The sequence below is a fragment of the Pantherophis guttatus genome, chromosome 2 (genome assembly GCF_059756535.1).
Source record: "Pantherophis guttatus breed Tessera chromosome 2, ASM5975653v1, whole genome shotgun sequence".
Classification (NCBI taxonomy): domain Eukaryota; kingdom Metazoa; phylum Chordata; class Lepidosauria; order Squamata; family Colubridae; genus Pantherophis; species Pantherophis guttatus.
In genome coordinates this window covers 68,640,399-68,662,742 of record NC_142064.1, presented here as the reverse complement: position 1 = coordinate 68,662,742, position 22,344 = coordinate 68,640,399, and the positions used below count along the sequence as shown (strand labels likewise).

Here is a 22,344-nt window from a genome sequence, read left to right as displayed (position 1 = left end):
GCAATGGTGCTTCGGGAGGGCAGGTAGACATATTCATTATAGTTGTCAGCTGCAGACGTCCGCCTGCCCTCCCGAAGTACCACCTCGGTGAACAAAACAACCCCATTGCACTGCGCCTTCTTCTGCAGCCAAACGCGCTCAGCCGTGAGTGTGGGCTGTGCATGGGGCGCTTGGAGAGAGAGCGATCAAGAGAGCTCTCCAACCTCTGTTGGGGGTGTGTGCGCGCATGTGAGTGAGTGAGTGAGTGAGTGAGTGAATGAGTGAGGGAGGGAGCGATCTGAAACCGAGGCACCCAAACTTCTGGCAGCGGCGCGGGTGGCTTCTGAGCAGCCCTGAGTCAGCCAGCTCCACCTGACCTACTCCCTGAGTCTTGCCATTCTCCTGGCCCGCTCCCCAAGCAGCGGCAGGCTCTGTGGGACAACAGGACCTCTCATTTTTCCCACAGCATGGCGTATGCTTGCTACCTCTGCTTGTCTGCTTGCAAGCAATGATCATTTCTGCTTCTCTCGGGATGTTGATGCGGGCACCATGGATGCATAGCCTGTTGGGCTGAGCAGGGAAGCTGCTGCTTGAGTGGATGGGGGTGGGGGTGAGGAGAACAGCGAGACTCAGGGAGTAGGTCAGGTGGAGCTGGCTGCTCAGAAGCTGCCCGCGCCGCTGCCAGGCGTTTGGGTGCATCGGCTTCAGATTGCTCCCTCCCTCACACACACACAACATACACACCCACAAAAACAGAGGTTGGAAAGCTGTCTTGCTCGCTTTCTCTTCAAGCGCCCCATGCACAGCAGACGTGAATGACGTCAAACTAGCCATGCCCACCCAGTCACATGACCACCAAGCCACGCCACACCAAGCCACACCCACAGAACTGGTAGTAAAAATTTTTGAAACCCACCACTGCTAAAGTGGTACTTGAATTCATGTTCTCGCACTTTCTAGCCTGGTGGCTTAACCAGTAGAGCAAATCAGTGATTTGTTATTAAAATCAGAGTTAAACAACATGAGTGCCACACGTTTTCCTTCATTTCCAATTGATTCTTATTCTCTGTGTCAAATGGTTATCTAAATTGAAGGGTCATGGTGATGGTTAGGATCAGTAGTAAGGGACTCCCAACTGTAATTATATATCCAGCCTTTCTTTCATGCAGCTCAAAATGGTAAGTCCACCCGAATTCAGCAAAACTGGCATCTGTTTTGCTATAGGATTCAATAAATGACAAATGTAGCCCCAAAGTCCTTCAACACTCCATTATATGGACTTGGAATTCTTTTAAAAATTAAACCACTGTGCTGTTTGCATTTGATATGTGCCAATTGCAGTTGAAAAAAAGAGAGAAAGGTTTATAAAGTGTACATCCAAAATAGTTCTGTAATATGAGCAGATTCAAACACAGCAGGAACCAGAAGATTGATTTCAAGAGGTAACCATTAGCAAAAGCAAACTGTTTATTTGATAGTTATATATAAGCGCTTTTGCCAAGTTCATACAAAAGAACAGGAAATTAACACCTCTAGAATACAAGTGAGCAATTTTTGTAAATGTATATTTTAACCATTTATTTTGCACAGCACTACAAATCTATTTAAATGGGCAAATAAAATTTGAATAAGGTTCATAAATTGTTAATTTGATTCAGGCATTATGATTCCCCCTCCTTTTTTTCTAACTTAAATTTTCTAAGTTACTGTTCATAACTGTTAAAGGTAGCTAAAAATGAAATCAAAATTAAACAGAGAATATAGTCTGCTACAAAGCGTTTCACAACACAACTGGCTTAGTTTGGCCTAGTAACTGACATGGCTGTGTAGTGCCATTATGAATTCTTCTGTGGAATTCTGATTGTGACTGTCTTGACTTCTGTGTATTCATGAAGGCCGTATTCACCCCTTCAAAAAAAAAAAGAGAAGAGAAATGAGATAAGAATAAGTTCTTGAAATAATGTTTGTATCTAGACTGTCCTGTATTTTTTCCCCCATGGGCTGTAAATACTGCAAGATGGTAAAATTGTCTGGTAATGTATTTGATCCTGATACTATTTTGGGGCGGGAGCTACTATTAGGTAAAAATGAGACCAAGCTCTCCTGGGAGCATGCAGACAAGTTGCTTGATTCTTGGATATTGAATAGATCAGGGGGTATCAAACTCGCGATGTCATGGTGGCATCATGTGACGTATTGTGACTTTTTCCCCTTTCGCTAAGCCAGCGTGGGGATGCTAGCGCGTGACGCATCTGTCCCAAGGGCCGCGAGTTTGACAGCCCTGGAGTAGACCATCAGAACATGTAACTTGTTACTAGTTTACCAGAGCAGACAATGAACCTGAACAGCAGAGGAAGAAGAGTAAAAATGCCATTTATTTCCCCCCCAGCAACTTCTGAATAAAAAATGAAATCCTTTCTACTAAAAAATAGCTCATGGATATCATAGAATGAAAGAATGTGCTGGAGCATCACAGAAGGTAACGCTTCCTTCCTATTTCTTCTTCATAAACGCAATAAAACAGTTAAAAACTATATAGTGTGAAGATAAATCTCCCGCAAACAAGAATGTACAGTAACAATCCCATTATTTTAATACAAAGAATCATACAACTGATTTATGAATGCTAACATTTCTCTGTGTTTCATACAGTTGCAAACCGATCCCTTCAATCTGAAGCCTGGTGGCTATACTTACAGCTCACGTCCATTTCCTGACATTTTGAATCCCCCAAAAGGACTTTGAGCAGACACTGCACTATAGCAGTTAACCCTGAAGAAAAAGAAGAAAAGATAAAGGCAACTTATACAAGGGATAGAATTATAAGTAGAATGGCCAGCTTAATTCAGTCATAAGAGATTGCCCTATATAGAGAATTTTTACATTTGTAAAGAAACTCTGGTTCCACTTTCCCCAAGCTAGCATTTGCAACTTTTAAAATCCTTACTCAACATAGCAGTGACTCAGCATGCTTGTCCTAATATTTATGTTACAAAATATCTGTAGAGAGTAAGGAAGATGGCCTTGGGGAAATTGTGCAGAGTTTAGCCCCTAGGCAAAAGGGGCTAAGCATTTTTAAAGCCCAGAATGCCCAGGTAATGGTCTCCTTATATTCAATTATATCAAAGCTGTACAACTGGCAAGTGGTATTGTTACAGCCACTCTCAATAAAAGCAGTTTTACTTCTTGGTGTACCTATTGAGGCTGATAGTATCTTTTTATTTTGGTGCCTTTGAATCACTCTTGACTCTTAGTGACTGCCTGGAGAAATCCCTGCAGTTTTTATGGCAAGCTTTTGGGAATGGTATGCCATGGCCTGCTTTGCAGGGTTAGAGAGAGAGGGACTGGCCCAAGATCACCCATTTTAGGCTTTGTGCCTAAAATGGGACTAGAACTCCCGGTGTCTAGCCTAATGCCTTAACCACTGCACCAACCTGGCTCTCATTGAAAACAGCTTACACACAAAATATCCCATATCACAAATGTCTCTTGAGAACTGTTACACGCTCATCTCATCTTTCTTTTTTTCAACCTTAAATGGAAACCTTAACCATGTGCCAATTTGATATACAATCAGAAATATTTTAAAAATCTGTGAGAAAAAAAACTTGAATGTAACACATTTTTGCATTGATGAAAGTGCCTGGTCTTAGAGGTCTCAATTGTGACCCATTTTCTGGTGACCATGTCTAGTTCCTCGTCCTGACCTTGGAGAGGTATGGACTCAGAAGACAGGTGCCTGTTAAAGGTGAAGGAATGTAGCTCTGTGATTGTATTAGGTATTAGCTTCTACTTTCAACATTGCCATTTAGGTTAGGTATCTCTAGTTTCCTTTTTTTATGGTCCATCCACTTTTTGTTCTTCTGGTAAAAATTGCTGAATTATGTCTTTGGGTCTTTGCTTATGTCACTTGTATATTTCTTTGGGGGTGTTTCTGATTGTCTCAATGGTTGGCAGTATGGGGGTTTGACTGTTAAGATACACTAATCTTATCATCAGTGCCCTTGTGTTTTTGGGGTGAAGACTGCCCTGGTGCACATATCTGCTTATTTGCCAGAAATGAGTCTCCAGGCTCATTTCAGCTTCCACATGCCTCTAACACATGAACTGTTATTTTACCGATTTTACCAAAACTATGTTTGCAGGATTATATTTTTTCCAAATAAAGGAAATAATTTTCTTTTATTCCATTTCTCTTTTAAATTTTTATTCATACATTCTATTAATTTTTACTGTCTCTGAGCTTAAGCCAAATATTTTTAACAAACACTAGAAACAAACTCATAAATTATTTGACCCACAAATTGCTTTGGTTCTCTCCTCCAAACAATCTACTATACATCATCTTGAGATCTATCAATAGATTTACTGATGTTCTACTCACCTTTACCCTGATGCCTTGGGTGGGCAAAGTATAGTGTGTACTTAATTAGGAGTGATAGAAGGCACTTATTATTTTATTGGTTTATTTTATTTATTGTACCCCACCTGTTTTATACAACGTTCTAGATCAGGGGTGTCAAACTCAATTTCATTGAGGGTCGCATTAGGGTTGTGTTTGACCTCAAGGGCCGGAGTGGGCATGGCCAGGGTGGGTCTGGCCAGCATGATGTCACTCATGTCGGGGGGTGGGGGGGCTGTAGTGGCCCAAGCACTCTGCCAGCGAAAATAGGCACCTGAGCTCCATTTTAGGTTGTGACGGCCTCCTGCAACCCTCTGACAGCAAAAATGCTCTGGGGGGTGGGGTGGTGGTGGCTGCAGCCCTCGCAAGCTCTGTTTTCCCTGGCAGAGGCACCATGGGCTGGTCGTTTGCTGTTTCCAGGGCAGCCCCATGGGCCAGATCTACACCCCGCGGGTCTTGAGTTTGGCACCCCTGTTCTAGATGGTTCACAATAGAAAAATTATTGAAAAACATGGAACTCTCACATAAGAAGCAGCAACAGGCAAGCACAAAATACCTAGCACTAGTTACTTAGGGGACTGTGTTATCTTAGAGCAGTATTGGCAACTTTAAGATGTATGGACTTAAACTCCCAACAAGCATACTGGCTGAGGAATTTGGGGAGTTGAACTCCAGATACTTTACACTGGCCTAGAGTAAAATATAAATTATAATATAATCCTACTGCATGACATATGGCATTGGTGATGTGAGAAAGGACCAACTTTGCAGACGCACTATAACTACTGAATTCCCTTCCAAGTACAATTTGGCCCAAAGAAGAATACATACCAGACAGTTCCAGCCTGAAGTGCAGCTGCAAATGTCAGTGCTTTATCAATGTCTTTGGTAAATACTGCAGCTGCTAGACCATAGTGAGTATTGTTCGCTCTCTTGATAACTTCCTCAATAGTTTTGAATTTCATGATTTGCTGGACAGGCCCAAATATCTGTGTCAATGTAAAGATAACCATAATTATGGAGGTCAAAATCAGGAGGAAAAAAATGAGAAGTTCAGTACATTATTTAGGATTTTAGATTTGCTCCAAACATATTTTTTCCTTGTCTATACTTAGTATTCACTTTGTATATTGGTTTGTCTGATGGTGTCTTGTTCATTGTTACTGGATTTTTATTTTTTGGCTTTGACATTTTGAACCACCCAGGATTGTGCTGCACCTGTACAGTGCCTAAATCTAATAATAATAAAAAAAGGAAGCACTCACAACGGTGATAAAATGATAATAATAATAAAAAAAACTTTGGTTAAAAAATGATAGAGAAGTTTCGATTGCTGTTACCATCCCATTGCAGCCAAAGTATATAGTTTCTACAGGTTTTAATTTCCTGCTTCCAGTATATAGTTAATTTAAATAACTTATGTGGCTCTTTCCAACTCCATGATTCATACACATGAATCCCCTCCATCTGAAAGTGAACATAAGAGGGAACATCAAATGGAGCACTGGGATTGCCTCAGTGAAAAAACAATGACACAACTTATTTCCACACATGTAACTTTCTCTTATGCTCATTGTTCACCCTGTTCCACTGCTTCTTCTGCATATTTGCGAAGGACTAGATTTTAAAACGCATTTTAAAAGTGTGTATTGGGACATCTTGAGTCTTCTGTTCTGATCTGAGTTCAGAGGTGAATTGACTTTACCTTCCAAATTTATGACTTGACTTCAGGTTTTGCATTTCTCCAATATTCTAATGTAATGCTTAGCTCACAGCCAGCTTAGATGATGCAATTCTTTTAATTGCATCATCTAAGCAAGGTATGTATTGCACATTTTATATACATATGTGTGTGTGTGTATGTGCAATACATATCTTGTACTTTGCTTAGATGTAAGTGCATACAAAATAAAAACAGTAAATCTTGTATTTACCACTAAAATGATGCAATTAAAAGAATTACAGGTAGTACCTGGCTGTGAGCTAAGCGTTACATTAGAATGTTGGAAAAATGCAAAACCTGAAGTCAAATCATAAATTTGGAAGGTAAAGTCAATTCACCTCAGAACTCAGATCAGATCAGAAGTCTCAAGATGTCCCAATTTAAGCTGGACTTTTGTGAAATATGTATTTTGCAATATATTAAGAAACACAAGGAAGAAAATATGAACGAAATAAATACTCATTACTTTACCTGAGGGGAAAAAAGACCATTCTTGGTATGCCGTAGCCAGATATAGTTATACCCAGGAGGCTTCCAGAGCTCTTTTTCTGCCTGACAAACTAGAACAGGATTTAAACGATATCTTGGCGATTTGTTTGTTTTGGTCTAATTTTTTCTTCCAGTTTAGATTTCTGGAACTTGTTCACAAGCTCTTTAGTCTTGTGCAGGGGTGAAATCCAGCAGGTTCTGGAGAACTGGTAGTGGAAATTTTGAGCACTTCGGAGAACCAGCAAATACCACCTCTGGCTGGCCCTAGAGTGGCTGGGAATGGGGATTTTGCAGTATCCTTCCCCCAGGAGTGGAGAGGGAATGGGGATTTTGCAGTATCCTTCCCCTGGAGTGGGGTGGGAATGGAGATTTTGCGGTATCCTTCCCCTGCCACGCCCACCAAACCACGCCCACCAAGCCACAAATTTTGGATTTCACCACTGGTCTTGTGGTGATTTTGTTTCCCTCTGAACAGTAGACCAGATATGCGAGTGGGTCACGAATAAGAATGAAAGGCAAGTTTGGTCAAGGTAGATTGTCTAAACTGTCCTAATGATGAATATAGCTATAATGGAAGAAAAGTAAAATCTACCGATTTTAATTTTTTTTCATTAAGAAAAATAAAATTATAATCTTGATCATTTCCTCACACATGTTTATAGGGATTTGGGGATTTTAAAATCTTCAGAGCTTACTGCACTATGTAAAACGTGTTGTTCAATCATTCTGCTTCCTTGGGCTGTTACTAGAAGAAAAGACTTCCATCAGACTCAGATTTTGGGTTCATACAGAGGCATTAGCTAAGAATATTGTCCCCCAGTCAAAAAATATCTTTGACCAGAAATTGGAAATTAAAGGCAGAGATATATATGAATATGTTGATTCTGTGAATGAGCCTCAGAGATAGTTAAAAAAAAAGAACAAGAAAAAGACAAGGTGTCTAAATCACGGGTCTCCAACCTTGGCAACTTTAAGATTTGTGGACTTCAACTCCCAGAGTTCCTCAGCCAGCTTTGCAGTCTTAAAGTTGCCAAGGTTGGAGACCCCTGGTCTAAATGAAGCTCTACCTTTATTTTAACAAGGGTGAAAAGAGGTGGGGATTGAGTGATATATCTGCCATCTTGACTTTTGTTTTTTTTATTTCCCCAACCCGCAGGGACATATCTGAGCTTCCTCCCAGAAAAAAGGAGCAATGGTATAATTGGTTCCTCTAAACCAATTTGGTTCCTTTAAGGAGAACCATCTGTAGGGGTTCAGAGCTACTAGCAGGTGACACAATTTAAGTTAAAAGTGATTTCTTTTCCCCTCAAGTTCTAAAGTGACAGTTTCATAACTCAGAGCTTATGCTTTAAAGACACTTCAGGTGGTCATCTAACCCTATCTTTCTTTGGACAACGTTTCTCGCTAATTGGGACTACTGTAACTCAGTAGATCTAAGTCTCTATTGAGCTAGATACCTATTCTCTTTCCTTTAATAAGGAGTGTGGTGTAGGGGAATCTGGTGCAATATAGATAGATAGTCCTTGACTTAAGACCACAAAATTTCCTTTACTAAGCGTGAAAGTATGAGTTTTGCCCCATTTTATGACCTTTCTTGCCACAGTTGTTAAGTGAATCAGTGCAGTTGTTAAGTTAGTAACATGGTTGTTAAGTGAATCTGGTTTCTCCATTGACTTTGCTTGTCAGAAGGTCGCAAAAGGGGATCACATGACCCTGGGACACTGCAGCCGCCATAAATATGAACCAGTTGCCAAGCTTCTGAATTTTGATCACATGACCATGAGGATTGTGCAGTGGTTGTACCAGTTTCAATTTAGTTTGATACCGGTTCGCTTGTGTGATGCTTCTGCGCATGCGCAGAAGCATCTGGGTGGGTGGGCGGAGCTTCCCACCACCGCTGCTACCGGTTTGCCTGATCCGGGGCAAACCGGGAGCAACCCACCACCGGGTTGTACATGTGAAAAATGGTCATAAGTCACTTTTTTCAGTGCTGTGGTAACTTTGAATGGTTGCTAAATGAATGATTGTAATTGAGGGCTACCTGAATGGTGAAATATTTCTAAACTGATCCAGAATTGGCCATCTAATTCCATAGTAAAAATTGGAGAGTCTGTGGTCAGCTTGCAGGAACTCAGCAGGGCAATTGTTTTCTGCTACTAGAAGTTTTGATGTTAGTGTTTCCCATAGAAATGTTCTGTGAAATAATATCTGTTACTCCAGCCTCGGATAAGACTCTTAGGCTTATCCTGGCTGGATCACATTTCTTTGAAATACATTAATTTGATACAGTGGCTACAGCGTTGAAGTGCAAAGGTCATGATTTAACTCTCACTCAGCTACACATTTCACATGATCTTCACCCAATCATTGTATCTCCATCTATCACACCCACATGGGGTGTGATGAGGTTAACATGGGGATGAGGAGAATCATGCCTCTGGCTCTCTTGGATTTAACAGTGAGATAAAAATGGCTTGTGCCTTTTTGAAGCTACTTCTGGGCAAAATCAGCTGGGATTCTCAGTTTCTCAAAAGAAATTCAGGGGAAAAGAATTCCAAGGTGTCCCCCTTTTCTTTTTTTGAATCACTGGCCTAGGACAAGGGTGGGCAACGTTGGCCCCTTTACATCCCGTGAACTTCAATTCCTAGTATTTCTGAGCCAGCATGTCTGACTCAGGAATTCTGGAAGTTGAAGTCCCCAGATCGTAAAGGTGCCATAATTGCCCACCCCTGGTCCAGGAAGACACTTCTTGATCAGGGGTGATATTCACTTACTTTCGCTACCGGTTCACAAATGTGAGCGCATGTGCACAGTCGCTTTGCTCACACGTGCTACCTCCACGCATGTGTAGGCCCTTCTGCGCATGCGCAGAGTGTCAAAAACGAGATGTGATGATGTCTGGGCAGGTGGGCGGAGCCTTCTGCAGCCGTCACTACAGGTTCACCCGAACTGGATATAACCGGCTCAATACCACCACTGTTCTTGATTGGTGAAAGCATCTCTTGACACTAGATAACTCTGAATAACTAATTAGTTACGATACACTGGATTCAACTCTGGCTGAAAAAAAAATCTGTTTGCATATCCTCGAATCCTGCATGTTTCCTTATTTAAAAAAGCATGTTGCGTTTCAGCTACTGAAACATTTGGGCCCGAATGCCCAGCGTGCTGCATCAACTCACCTCCTCTTTGGCGATGCGCATGTCATCGGTAACATCAGAGAAAACCGTCGGCTGAATGAAAAAGCCTTTGTCTCCTCCGGGGCCTCCTCCACATTCCAGCTTGGCGCCTTCTTTTTTCCCACTCTCAATTAGTGCAAGTATTTTATCATACTGCTCCTTATCAATCTGGATGGAAAATATTGCACTGATAAGTCACTTCCCAGCCAATTCTGGGGCTTTAGGATTACAAAGCAGGAACAAATGCTTATACAGGGGGATGAAAATGAAGCAATTTGCTATCGAGATGTTGGCTTTGGGCCAGCACTTTTCATGAAGTTCAGTAATTAAGGATATAAAGAAGAGAAGTTCTTTTTTTGGTTTTGTTTTTTTAGAAAAACCCTATGTTGTCATGGACTGGATCTTTCTTAGATTCTTTTCATATTAATTCCTCTCGTATTGTTTTAATTTGGTAGGCTATTTTCTGAAGCACAATGTCTGTGCTTCAGATTGTTATTTTGTAGAAGTCATACTAACTTAAACCCTAATTCACAACTGTAGCTCTATGAAAGATTTAACAAGGTTAAATCTAACCCTGGCATGAGTGGTACAGGCCCATCCCAGTGGGGTGAGACGGTCCCTCAAGTAACCTGAACCCATGCCATGAAGGGCTTTAAAGGTGATTACCAACACCTTGAATTGCACCCGGAAGCAGACTGATAATCGATGCAGCTCACGGAGCAGTGGTGTTACCCGGGCCATTCTTGGAGCCTCCACAACTATTTGCACTGCTACACTCTGGACCGGCTATAGCTTCTGAATGCTCTTCAAGGGTAGCCCCATGTAGAACACATTATAGTAATCCAGCTGTGAGATGACTAGGGACTGAATGATTGAGCGTCGTATGAAGGCCTATTTCAATTTATCATGAATACCAGATAGAAACTGCTGGACAAAACATCTGGAAACTGTTTGACACATGAATAATTAAGTTTATGGAAAGAAGGCTCACACCAATGTCACAGATTTTTATAATCCACTCTTTCCAGGAGTATCGATCTGAGGAGTTATTTGTAAATAACTCTCCATGAAGCCACCAGGATTGTAGACCATACTTAACTATAGGTAGTCCTTGATTTATGAGCACAGTTGGGATTGGAACCTGTCCTGCTAAGGGATGCAGTGCTTAAAATGAGTCACACCTGATTTTACGATCTTTTTGCCAGAGTTGTTAAGCAAATCACCATGGATGTGAATCAAATCACAGGGTCATTGGGCAAATCCAGCTTCTCTCATTGGTTTTGCTCGTTGGAAGCCGCCTGGGAAGGCTGCCAAATGGGGATCACATGATCCTGAAATACTGCAGCTGACATTAATAGATGTTGGTTGCCAAGTACTTGAATTTTTATCATGTGACATGGGGATGCTCATAAGAGTGAGGTTGCAAGTCACTTTTAGCACTATCTTAACTTCAAACGGTCATTAAATGAATGGTTATAAGTCGAGAACTGCCTGTATAGACTCATTTGTTTCATAATTCTTTACAGTGGGTTCCCTACAGTGAATTAAATTCCCAGAGTTCTCAGGCTGAATTGGAAGTTGACGTTCCAAGTGCCTGGAGGGTATCATTTTGAGGAAGGCTGTGACTGTGGCATAAAATTTGCAGTTCTCAATGCTGATCCCAATCCTGCCCCAGTTGCTTCCTTTTCAAGGCACTGTTAGCCACTTGACTCATTTATTTGTTTGTTTGTTTGTTTGTTTGTTTGTTTGAATTTATATTGCCACCTATTCGCACCTGGTGACTCAAAGTGGCTTACAGGAATATAAAAACCTCATATATATAAAACTAATAAAGGAGAATAATAAAATAATATAATAACTCCCCACCCCAGGGACAACACATCACACCAGCCATTTAACGGGTTCCATCCCATTCTGTATTCCCCAGGTCCGCTGGCAGAACCTATAAGGGAGAGTGAAAAAACCCAACAGATTGTATATACTTTCAGCTACTCTGGATGCTAGATTGACAGCAGGTTCCACCTCCCCTCCTCTCTACTCTCTGCTCCCCACTCACCCATCTATTTTTAACTAATGTTGATGTATTTTCTCTGTTTTCTTTTTTGTGGTTTATTTTATTGTTCTATTATTTTATTTTATTGTTTTACTTTTTATTTTTTCATTTTAAAAAATTAGTGTAGCCCATTTAGAGTATCCCTATGTGGGATGAACGGCGAATAAAATTTAACAACAACAACTTGTTCTTGGACAAAATTAAGGGGGAAATGCTATTTTACTATTCATAAGTAAGGACAACTTGTATGTATCTCATTCGTGGGCTAGAAATCAAATGAAGGCAACATAATGGCATATAAATATTATTGCCAGGGCATGTTTATGCAAATGCTGGATAAAAGCAGGGAAAGGCCCATTGATTTATTTCAGGGACGACAGGCCAAATATTACTGTTTCCACATTCCTGTTTTCAGCTCCCTAATCAGTGAAAAATATACATTCTGCACAAAATATCCAGCATTTTCAATGTGGATTGTCTGCGCATTTGTGAAGTTATGTCCTTGCATCTTTTCAAAGAGTTGTCAAAGTTTCTAAGTAGAAATCCTGGTTAAATGACAGAAATAACCAAGCTTCTGTCATGCTGTCAGAAACAGAGTAATAGATAATGGCACAGCTACCATCCTACTTTTAATAAGCAGACTGGTTCAGAATAACCATCTGTCAGGAAAATGTTCTTTGTGAAGACAATCTGTGCCTGCTTGTCAGAGAATCACACATAGGGTGGGACTCTGCGCCCAGTAGGGTTAGGTTGAGCAATTGGTTCTCAAATCTAGCTAAGTTCAGTTGCCTCAAGGCAGCTAGAGCAAGTTCAGCAGGTGTGCAGAAGAAAACAGGAAGCTGCAGCCCCAGAGAACCAGGAAACGGGGACAGCCTCAAAGAGACAGGTAAGTATTATGTGAAAATCAAATGAGAAATTGAATTCCATTTGGCAATGCTTTCATATACAAAGACTATTCAAAGGAAAGGAGCTAATCACACTGAAGAGCCATATTAAACTTTTAAAAAAGTACTTTGGCAAGCAATAAGGCTTCAATCAAGCTGCCAGGAATCTTGCATTTGGGCTGATTCTTGACTCTGGCAACTCTGATTTAAAAAACAACAACAATGATATGGTGATTAATTAAAACTTACCTGAGGACCTTGATTTACTCCGGGAGACAGAGGATTCCCTAGGATGCTTTTCTTGGCTCTTTCCACACTCCTATGCACAAATTCGTCGTAGATCTTCTCTTCCACGAAAATCCTAGATCCAGCTATGCAGCATTGCCCCTGATGGTAGAACACACCAATGTGTGCAAATTCCACAGCACTATCCACTGCAAAGAAAAGCATTCCTGTTATATCTTGCTTAATGTTTAGTTTTAAAGAAAGTAAATCCCGAGTAAATGATCCACTCACAGTCAGCATCTGCAAAAATGATATTGGGGCTTTTCCCCCCAAGTTCCAGAGTGACCCTTTTCAGATTACTCTTTCCAGCAGCTTCTTTGATCATTCGACCCACCTGAAGGGAATACAAATGAAACATTGAGACAGGAAATGGGATGGAAATTGAAATGTAAATTGCCTTCTGAAAAAAAGATTGTGAGGTGACCGTTGCTCTTTTTTTGGCACTGGTTGTACCTGTTTTGACCACTTCCCTTCAGACCCTAGCCCCATAATTTGGCCATGAGCTTTTGCACTGTGGCCATGGTCATTTTTGATTCTGGCAGTGGTCATGGTTGGCACATGGCTCCTAACATAATGTCCCTAAAGCAGGGATGAACAACTGTGGCAACTTTATGATCCATGGACTTCAACTCCCAGAATTCCTGAGCCAGTCCACAGATCATAAAGTTTGCAGAGTTGCCCACCCCTAAAGTGACAAAGCCACTTGGGGGAAAGAAGAGCTTCTCATTCCTCATTGACATCCTTTGGGTCACCGTCAACCATCCCTGGAAAAGAAAGACACTAAACAGAGCTGAACCCTTTCAAGGGAAAGTGCCAAATTCAATCTTAGTTGACTTGCAAGAAGTAGGAGATTGCAAATTACAATACTGCCTTGAATAGATAATTTGGGCCTTGAGAAGCAAATATTCTGATTTATAATAAGGCGTCTTCCTATGAGCTATACTTTTTTTTAATGTGGAATGTGTCCAACAAAATAGAATATAAGAACATATATTCTTTGAATGCCTAAATATGTTTTTCAGATAAAATGAATGAAAATGCAGAATGTGATTTTTCTGCATGATCCCAACACTGACTATCTTTTGCAAATTGTCCCGCTGTTGTTCAGATTGATTATCATCTTCCAAAACTCTTGGGGTTTTTTTTTAGAGGGAATATATTTTATTTGCATTTATTTATAAAATTTGTCATTGTTTTTTCACAATTCAAAATAATTTGGGGACCCAAACTGTAGTAAAAAAAAAAGTTACCATGTAGAATTCCAACAAATTCAAAATAAGATTTAAAAATTACATGGCAAAGAAGCATTTGAGATGCCTGTAATCAAGAAATAATTACAGATATATTGTTTAATTCAGTTAAAAATGAAAAAATCAACCCAATTACATAGAAACAAATTAGGATTTGTCAGAATTGGAATTTAAATTTTTCTATTTCAGTTCTTCATAATATTAAGGAACTACCTCAGTTGAGCCTGTGAATGACACTTTATCTATATCCATGTGATTGGAAATGGCTGCTCCAGCAGTAGGACCATATCCTGGCACAATATTCACCACTCCTGGTGGAAATCCTGCCTGGAAGAAGAGAGTAAAATTTTGTCACCTTTTAGTAGAGCTTTCCCAATTTCTTATATTTTTATTCTTTCTCAAGACCAGATTCATACATCATCTCAATCCATGGTATGTATTTGGCTAAAGTATTGTGTGATCTCAACAAATTGTGGCTGGCAAACTTTGCTTCTATTGAGCCCAAAATTTCTGTTGAATTTTTTTCAAGAGTGGTAGTTACTAATGATTTATTATCACCTATTTCCATCACTTAACTTTTATCAACCATTCTCCATAATTCTGAATTCACCTCTGCTCCATATTGGCTATTCAACAAGCAAGCCAGTTGCTGATATGGCATTAGAAGGTGACACTTCTCAACAGAAACCAAATCGGTACTCTGCTCTAGTCTTGCAAACAATAGCTTTCTCAAATTACTCATGATCCATGGCAATGATGCCAAGAAATTAATGGCATGTGGGACAATGTAAGATGGTGGCTGCCCAACATGGAGCCAAGAGAAAACTAAGTTCTCATGCAGAAGCACTTGTACAGAGAGAACCAGGCTGTCAGCCATTTGAGGTACGCTTAATCAAGAAGCAGATGTTATTCAGGAATGCTATTTTATTGTTGTAAGGCCGTATTCTTCAAACTTGGCAACATTAAGAGGTGTGGACTTCAACTCTCAGAGTTGCTGGCTGGGAAATTCTGGAAACTGAAGTCCACACCTCTTAAAGTTGCCAAGTTTGAAAAACACTGTTGTGGGATATACCAATGGAATCTTGAAAGCTTGCCCAAATTTCTTCATCCTGTACTAAAGAAAATTATTCCAAAGGGTTTTTTTTCTCTCATGCTTCCTTCTGTCTCTGGGGTGTGTAACTCTTGACTAAATCCCTCTTTAGGGACTTACTCCTTAGCAGATCCTTTACCCTTTCTGCAAGGTAAGCTTTAAATTCTGCTAGACAGGGTGTTCCCTAACCCTAACCCATGCCAAGTCCTAATGATGGCCCTAATTTCTCCACTACAAAACTAAATCCAAAGCTTAGAAGGCTTCCAAAAAGAAGAAAAGTAGTATATTAATGGACCAAAAAATGAGAGAGTATTCAAAATATGGGCTAACTCACCTTCAAAACAGCACAAATCACTTTACAGAAACTCTATGACTTATGATCACAATTGGGACTGTAATTTCATTGCTAAGCAATGAGGTCATTAAGTGAAGGGAACCTGATTTTATTACTTTTTTCTTTTTTTTAAGACTGAGTAAATCTCCACAGCCGTTAAATGAAACCAGCTTCCCCCAGTGACTTTGCTTGTTGGAAGCAGGCTGGGAAGATTGCAAAGGGTGATCACAAATGGCGATCATGGGACCTCAGGACATTGCAACAGTCACAAATTGGGTTGCCAGTCACAATGATATGATGTTGGGTATGTTGCAACAGTTGCAAGTTTGAGTACTGGTTGTAAGCCATTGATCAAAAAGAATAACTAAACAAATAATAACTAAACTAATAATTATAAGTTATGGACTTTCTGCATTTTTTTCAAGATTGTATAGGAACATACGGGCAATAAGCTCTCTGAGTAATACTTTTGACCATCGATCATTACAGAATCTTAGCTGCCCTTTGCTATGTTACTTAATGGTTGGCTGGTTGAGCACCTGGTTAAGGGCCTGTTAGGACTCCCTCCTCCCAATATTCAACTTGCTTTAAAAATAACCTCAATTTGTAGAAAAGTATTTAATTAGAATCTTTCGGTCTGTGCCACTCATGACATGAGATCTCATGAGATCCTGGGAAGAAGCAGCAAGCCTGTAGAATTGGACAGTCTTGGCAGATCGCTTGCAATTACTTTGCACGCCAGGACCTTATGCAAGATTTTGAACTGAAAGCCAAAGCTTGAAACGTTGTCCACCCCAATGTAGTCTCAGTCCTCTTCATTTGATCCAAGTGGCTTCTAAGTGAGGATGTTTCGAATTACAATTTTATAACAGGTGTATTTTACCCTGGGCACACCTTGCTTGACACTTGACAGTTTCATATAGCTCATGTTCAATTATTGGGTAAGGCAAACGTTTCAGTGAGAAACTTATATTAAAACATCAAGTCCAATTACCAGGTTTCATCACCGAAATGCTCATGTGAAACATCAAAACCACCCTTCCCATCCCCCTCTTTGCCCCTCCCTTTGCTTTTTCTGAGCCGGCTCTTGTTTGTTTTTGCCTCCCCAAAGAGTGAGGTTTGCCAAGATGTTCAGTCTACTAAGCTGCTAATGATTTGTTTTCTGAACAATTTAGGCTGGAAAAGCATGTGAGCTTCTAACCTTGGATGTGCTTCAGCGGTTTGCAATACAACACAATAGCCCAAGACAAGGCCAGGCATGCTGTGAGCTCCTCTGACACAAAGCAGACTAGCCCTTACCATTTATATGCACCGTCATGTAAAGATCACATTTACATCCATTTCCCTTCTTCTTCGGGACCTGCACACAGTCGTTTTGCTATGGCAACTCACCTCTTTAATTAAAGCGCCCATGTGAAGAGCAGTCAGTGGAGTTTGCTCGGCTGGCTTGACGACTACCGTGTTTCCGCAACAAAGGGCCGGGGCAATCTTCCAAATGAACATAACCAGTGGGAAGTTCCACTACAAAGGCACCGTAAGAAGCCATGACCAACAAATCATTATAACAAGTTTATATTTCCTACTTGTACTTTGTAAACGTCCACCACCCATCAGAAAACAGCCCCAAGTGTAAGACTGAGGTTTGATTAATATGTTTCCATTGAACCGAAGAAGAGACAGCCGACCAACTGGGGGCTCCTTTCAGGGGCCGGCACTAGAAACAAGGCTGTTGGTGTGTTGCCAAAGGGCAGAGCATCTCTTTTGAAGAGATTCAGAAACAATAAGCACTGTAATTAGTGAAGGTTATAAACTTTTATTAGACTAGATTGCATCAAAGGCTAAACTATTAGAACCAGGATTTATGGCTTTTGTTTACTTTCTGTCCTCAGCAAATCCTGGTGAGCAACCAGAGTGACCCTGACAGGGGTCAACCAGACGCACCTTCCAATATTCCAGAGATTCAAAGGGCACTTATCTAGTCTAAAGCTATAACTATAGCTATGGGCTATTCAAGTTATATTCTCATCTATCTATTCAATGTATGCACTCCTCCTATTCTGTTTCAAAGCAGGAGATAAAATTTTAGCAAGTGGTTAATAGAGATAATTAGATGATCAACCCTAAGTTCCCAAACCATTCCATGGTACTCAGATTTATGTTTGGAGGTGACACAGCAGGTATGAAGGCTCCAGTGAAAAGTTTCAGACACTGGCAGAAGTTCTCTATTTGAAGGGTAGAAGGATTATATAGTACTAACATCCTCCTTGACCTTCTTAGTATCTTCTGGCACTTCCCATCATATTTAATCTGTGAATCTAACCTGAGCTAGAGGTTTTATGAAGAAAGTGTTCTGATTTTTAAACATATTTTCTCAAGTCTATTTTGTACAATTTTGTCAACATTAAATGCATATAAAAACACACACACAATATTTCAAGTATAGCTATTTCAGGGAAATTGTAGAGCAAGCCACACGGTGCCCAATATTGCTAACACAGTTTCATTAACCACCTGTAGTCATGAAAAACTAAATCTATGAAGATCAACTTTAACAATGATTGGATGGAGACAAAGCAGAGCAACATCCATGCTAATGGTGAGTCTCATTCATTGAGAAACTACTGGAGACTTTTTCCTTTCCCCTGGGAAAGCTTGATGAAATAAAACCATCAGCCAGGTTCCCCATCCTGCAAAACCAGAACACAACACATTTGTATACAGTTCTACTAATGAGTTGTATACTGTAGACATGAGTGAAGAACCAGGGAGAAGGTACCTCAATTTCTTCATAGGCTTGTTGTTTTGTTGTTGACTGATGTATCAGTTTTACTTAGCCTGGTGCTTTCTGGATTTTTTGGGACTGGAGATCCCAGAACTTCTATTAATCAAATTAGCTGGGAATATTCTGTTAACCTCTTTTAGCCAAGCAGCCATCTTGTACACTATAAGTTTGTTACATCCTTCCTTTTAAGTTCTTTTGTTGACTGAAGCACAAAAGTTCCTGTTTGAGGCACTTTTATTTACATACTATAACACTCTTTTTGTATATTCTTTTCTTAGGTCTCAGAAAGCTGAGTTCTACTAATGTGCAATCAGTTTGAAATGCTTTTGTGGCCGTCAGCAATCTTATCAATATCCCTTCAGATGATGAATTGGTTTCTGTTGTATTTCCAGTTTTATAAATGCTCTTAACTGTTTGTTTCTAAACCCAAATGGTGATTTGGGGGGGAATTGTATGCCACTTAAAATTAGCTGATTGGAGCAGTCTATATAGTCAGGAAATAAACAAGCAAACCAATTGTCCTCAGCAGGTGGCTTCAGGAATGTGAAAACATGCACTAACTATTAAACAAATTAATTTAAATGACGAAACATCTAACTAAAAGTATGAATATACACTCAGTCTTCAATCTAGAGAAACTGTCAGCATCTCTTAAATTCAATTCACAGGAAAAAGCATATTATTGGGAGTTAAAATAGCTATGCATATATGCATTTTTGTCCATAAACACATAATTCAAGGGTACCCAACTGGGTGGGCCTGGATGTGTAGTCCTCAGAGCCCCAAAATTGTAAGCAAATGACAATTTTTAATGAGATAAAAGGGAGAAGTTAATAAATATTCAGGAGCTCAGTTTATGTATTTATTGACAAAAATTTAATTCAAGATAAATTAAAATTAAATTAAACCTATCAAACTGATGCATATTGTTCCATTTGTTGTTAGTTACAGCCTCTGGGGCATAAAAAACCTATCCACGAATGGCAATTTATGTGAAGTGAAAGACATCACTCATTTTGTTTATTATATACATGATACTTACAGGAATGATTTGACCGCAAACTCCAACAGGTTCATGTCTAGTAAATGTGAAATAGTTTCCATCTAGGTAAAATAATAAGAAAACACAGAAGATATAGCAAGAGTAAAAAAGAAAATCTGCCTTGTTAACCTGTAATTGCTATAGGACTAGGCTGTTGCAATTGTGGCCTGTTGCTACAGTATAATACAAGCAAATAAAATGCAAATGTGCTTAGATTCAATCATAACCAAATATAAAACTTAAGACAGTGGAGTTGGTGAGCCACTCAACATCCCTTTTACACAGAAAAAAGGAATTTCAGCAACTCTACTTTTCCATTAAACAAGCCTGCATGACTGGTATAGCAACAAGACTAAATCTGTAAGGTAAAAGGTTGGAAGCTTTAATCCATCGCTCTCAGAAGTATTTTACATCTATACAAACCAGCTCTACCTTGTCTCTCGGTATTGCAGCATGACTTTTCTTGCTACCATCAATTATCTTCTAGGACAGGGGTCACTGATCTACAGAAGTATCCCTTCTCCCATCCCTGCTGCCTTCGCCCCCCCAGAGCCATAAATGTTGGGGACCGCTGTTCTAGGGAACACCTTGCCTGGTTTTGTCCTCCATTCTAATTCTGGTAGGTGAGAGAAATAGGACTCTCAGAACCTTAATTGCTTAAAAGATCAGAAAAAATGGCCCCAATTCTGTTATGACGCTGTGGAATTAAGTTGTGGGACCAGGATAATCAGTTTTTCTTTCCCAATTGATCAAATTCACGAGGGATAAATGAAATAAAATTCTTTTTAAAAATAAAATAAATAAAATAAAAAGAGCCTTGGTAGTACAGTGGTCTAAGGCACCCTATTAAGCTGGTTATTAAGACCAGCTGCCTGCAATTACTGCAGGTTCGAATCTCGCCAAGGCTCAAGGTTGACTCAGCCTTCCATCCTTTCTAAGGTAGGTAAATTGAGGACCCAGATTGTGGGGGCAATAAGCTGACTTCGTAGAAAATATACAAAAGGATGAAGGCTATTGCTGAGCACATTGTAAGCCGCCCTGAGTCTCCGGAGAAGGGCGGCATAAAGATCAAATTAAAAAATAAATAAAAATGAAGAAAGAATACAAAAACCTTGTCAGTTTTCACAGATTGCAATTTAAAAATGATCTCACTTTTAAAAAAAAATAGAAAATATAAACTGATAATGGGAAGTCTGCTGCAGAGAGATTCTCATTGTATAAAATAAGCAACTGTGGAGCTTGTTCAAAGAACACAAATACCCGGGAAGCTTAAATAGCAACATATATAGGAAAATTAAGATTAAAATTCCAACTTTAGTTCATAGATCTGCTCTTGTTTACCTGATTGTTTACCAAGACAATCAGAAGCAAAATCCTCTGGTTGTTTTCCTGGACTTTTTCCAGCTTCTTTAATCAGGGGCTCAAAAGCACTTTGATATTCCTTTCATTTTTTTAAAATTGTGATACCCAGCTTCTTCCTTTGTTCTTAAAAAGCATAAACTTGCTAACCAGCAGAAATGGAGGCACTTCAGAATAATCTCTGTATATTTGTCGTATGTTTGCATCTCTGCAGTTAATCCTCACTTACTGACTACAATTTGGACTTGCTAAGTGACAAATCATGAAATCGCAAAATCACATGACTGCTCCTGACTTTATAATGCCAGTTCATCAGTTTTGGCTGTAGCCATTAAACAAGTCACATGACACAATGACATGTGAGCACAAACTTGTGACTTCCTGCTGCCTTCGCCATTGACTTTGCTTGTTGGAAGCCAGCTGTGAAGGTTGTAAAGGGTGATCACATGACCACAGGGTGTAGTGACTGTTGTAATGCCAGTTGCCAAGTGCTGAGTCACAGCTGTGTGACTACAGGCATGCTCCAATAGCCATAACTTTGAAGACCCTTTGTAAATTTACTTGCTCAGCAGTTCTGTAACTTAGATTGCTGAACAAGTGTTCACCAAGTGAGGACAACCTGTAATGTCTAAATAAATGCTGGCAAGTTCTTATTGGCATAATTACAGTGTATATGTTAAAATGAAAGTTTAGGCATGTAAAAAAATCAAAATGGACAAATTTTCTATTCATTTCTTTCTTCTGTTCTTTAGTTTATTTAGTTATTTGAGAAATTTAGTTTCAAGACCAGCAATTAACATCCTTTGAAATGTGCCCGGACCAGATAATATTTTGTCCATTGCAAATGACTTCAAAAATTAAAGTAATAATTGAAAGGTAAGTCTTACAATGTATATAAGATGATAGGGGAACCAGTTTAGCTCATTCTTATTTAGGACAAGTGACCAAAAATCAGTTTGGATTTCAAGAAGCTAAAATACTAGAAGTCAACTTAGAGGAAGGGTGTGATCTTTCTAGTCTTCTGGAAGGCTGTGAAGATTTGGCCTTTTCACAGGATGTTAAGATGAATTCCATATGGATGTCATTTATATGGCTGAGTCTGTTATACCATGGGTCACCAATCTTTCAGACCTCAGGGACCACTAAATTCATAATTTTAAATCCCGCAGACCACTAATATGAATTAGTGATGGGATAGGGTCCTTCAAGCACTTAGTTTGGTCGCCTGTTAGCAGAGAGTAGCGCCCAGGGTCAACCCTAGCTTTGCTGTCCATTGCAGCTAGGAATCTCAAATACGGCCAAGAATGAATGTTTGTCTTGTAGCCAGCCATGGTGCTAGACTGCCCCCCTGCAAACTCTGTCTCTCGAGGAGCCTAGCTAAAGTTTTGTGCGCTGCTCACTGAAGCACCTGGACTCCCGAGGGAGGGAGGGAAGAGCTGGAGCTACTAAACAGGCAGCCAAGCTAAGTGCCTGAAGGACCCCATCCCGTCAGC

General features: G+C 39.9%; 1 protein-coding gene across 2 annotated transcripts in view; it reads right to left on the bottom strand.

Annotated features, from left to right (window-relative positions):
- Positions 1-1,428: 1,428 nt before the first annotated feature.
- The window catches only part of ALDH1A1 (aldehyde dehydrogenase 1 family member A1), a 61,252-nt gene continuing 40,336 nt past the window's right edge, over positions 1,429-22,344 (bottom strand). For both annotated transcript variants that reach the window (XM_034410241.3, XM_034410242.3), the window contains 9 exons: positions 19,493-19,554; positions 17,061-17,189; positions 14,458-14,571; positions 13,226-13,328; positions 12,959-13,143; positions 9,776-9,940; positions 5,213-5,370; positions 2,677-2,751; positions 1,429-1,887 (listed from right to left, as the gene is read on the bottom strand). In XM_034410241.3, coding sequence (XP_034266132.2) covers positions 1,815-1,887; positions 2,677-2,751; positions 5,213-5,370; positions 9,776-9,940; positions 12,959-13,143; positions 13,226-13,328; positions 14,458-14,571; positions 17,061-17,189; positions 19,493-19,554 — 1,064 coding nt within the window. In that variant the 3' untranslated portion in view covers positions 1,429-1,814. The remainder of the gene's footprint in view (positions 1,888-2,676; positions 2,752-5,212; positions 5,371-9,775; positions 9,941-12,958; positions 13,144-13,225; positions 13,329-14,457; positions 14,572-17,060; positions 17,190-19,492; positions 19,555-22,344) is intronic.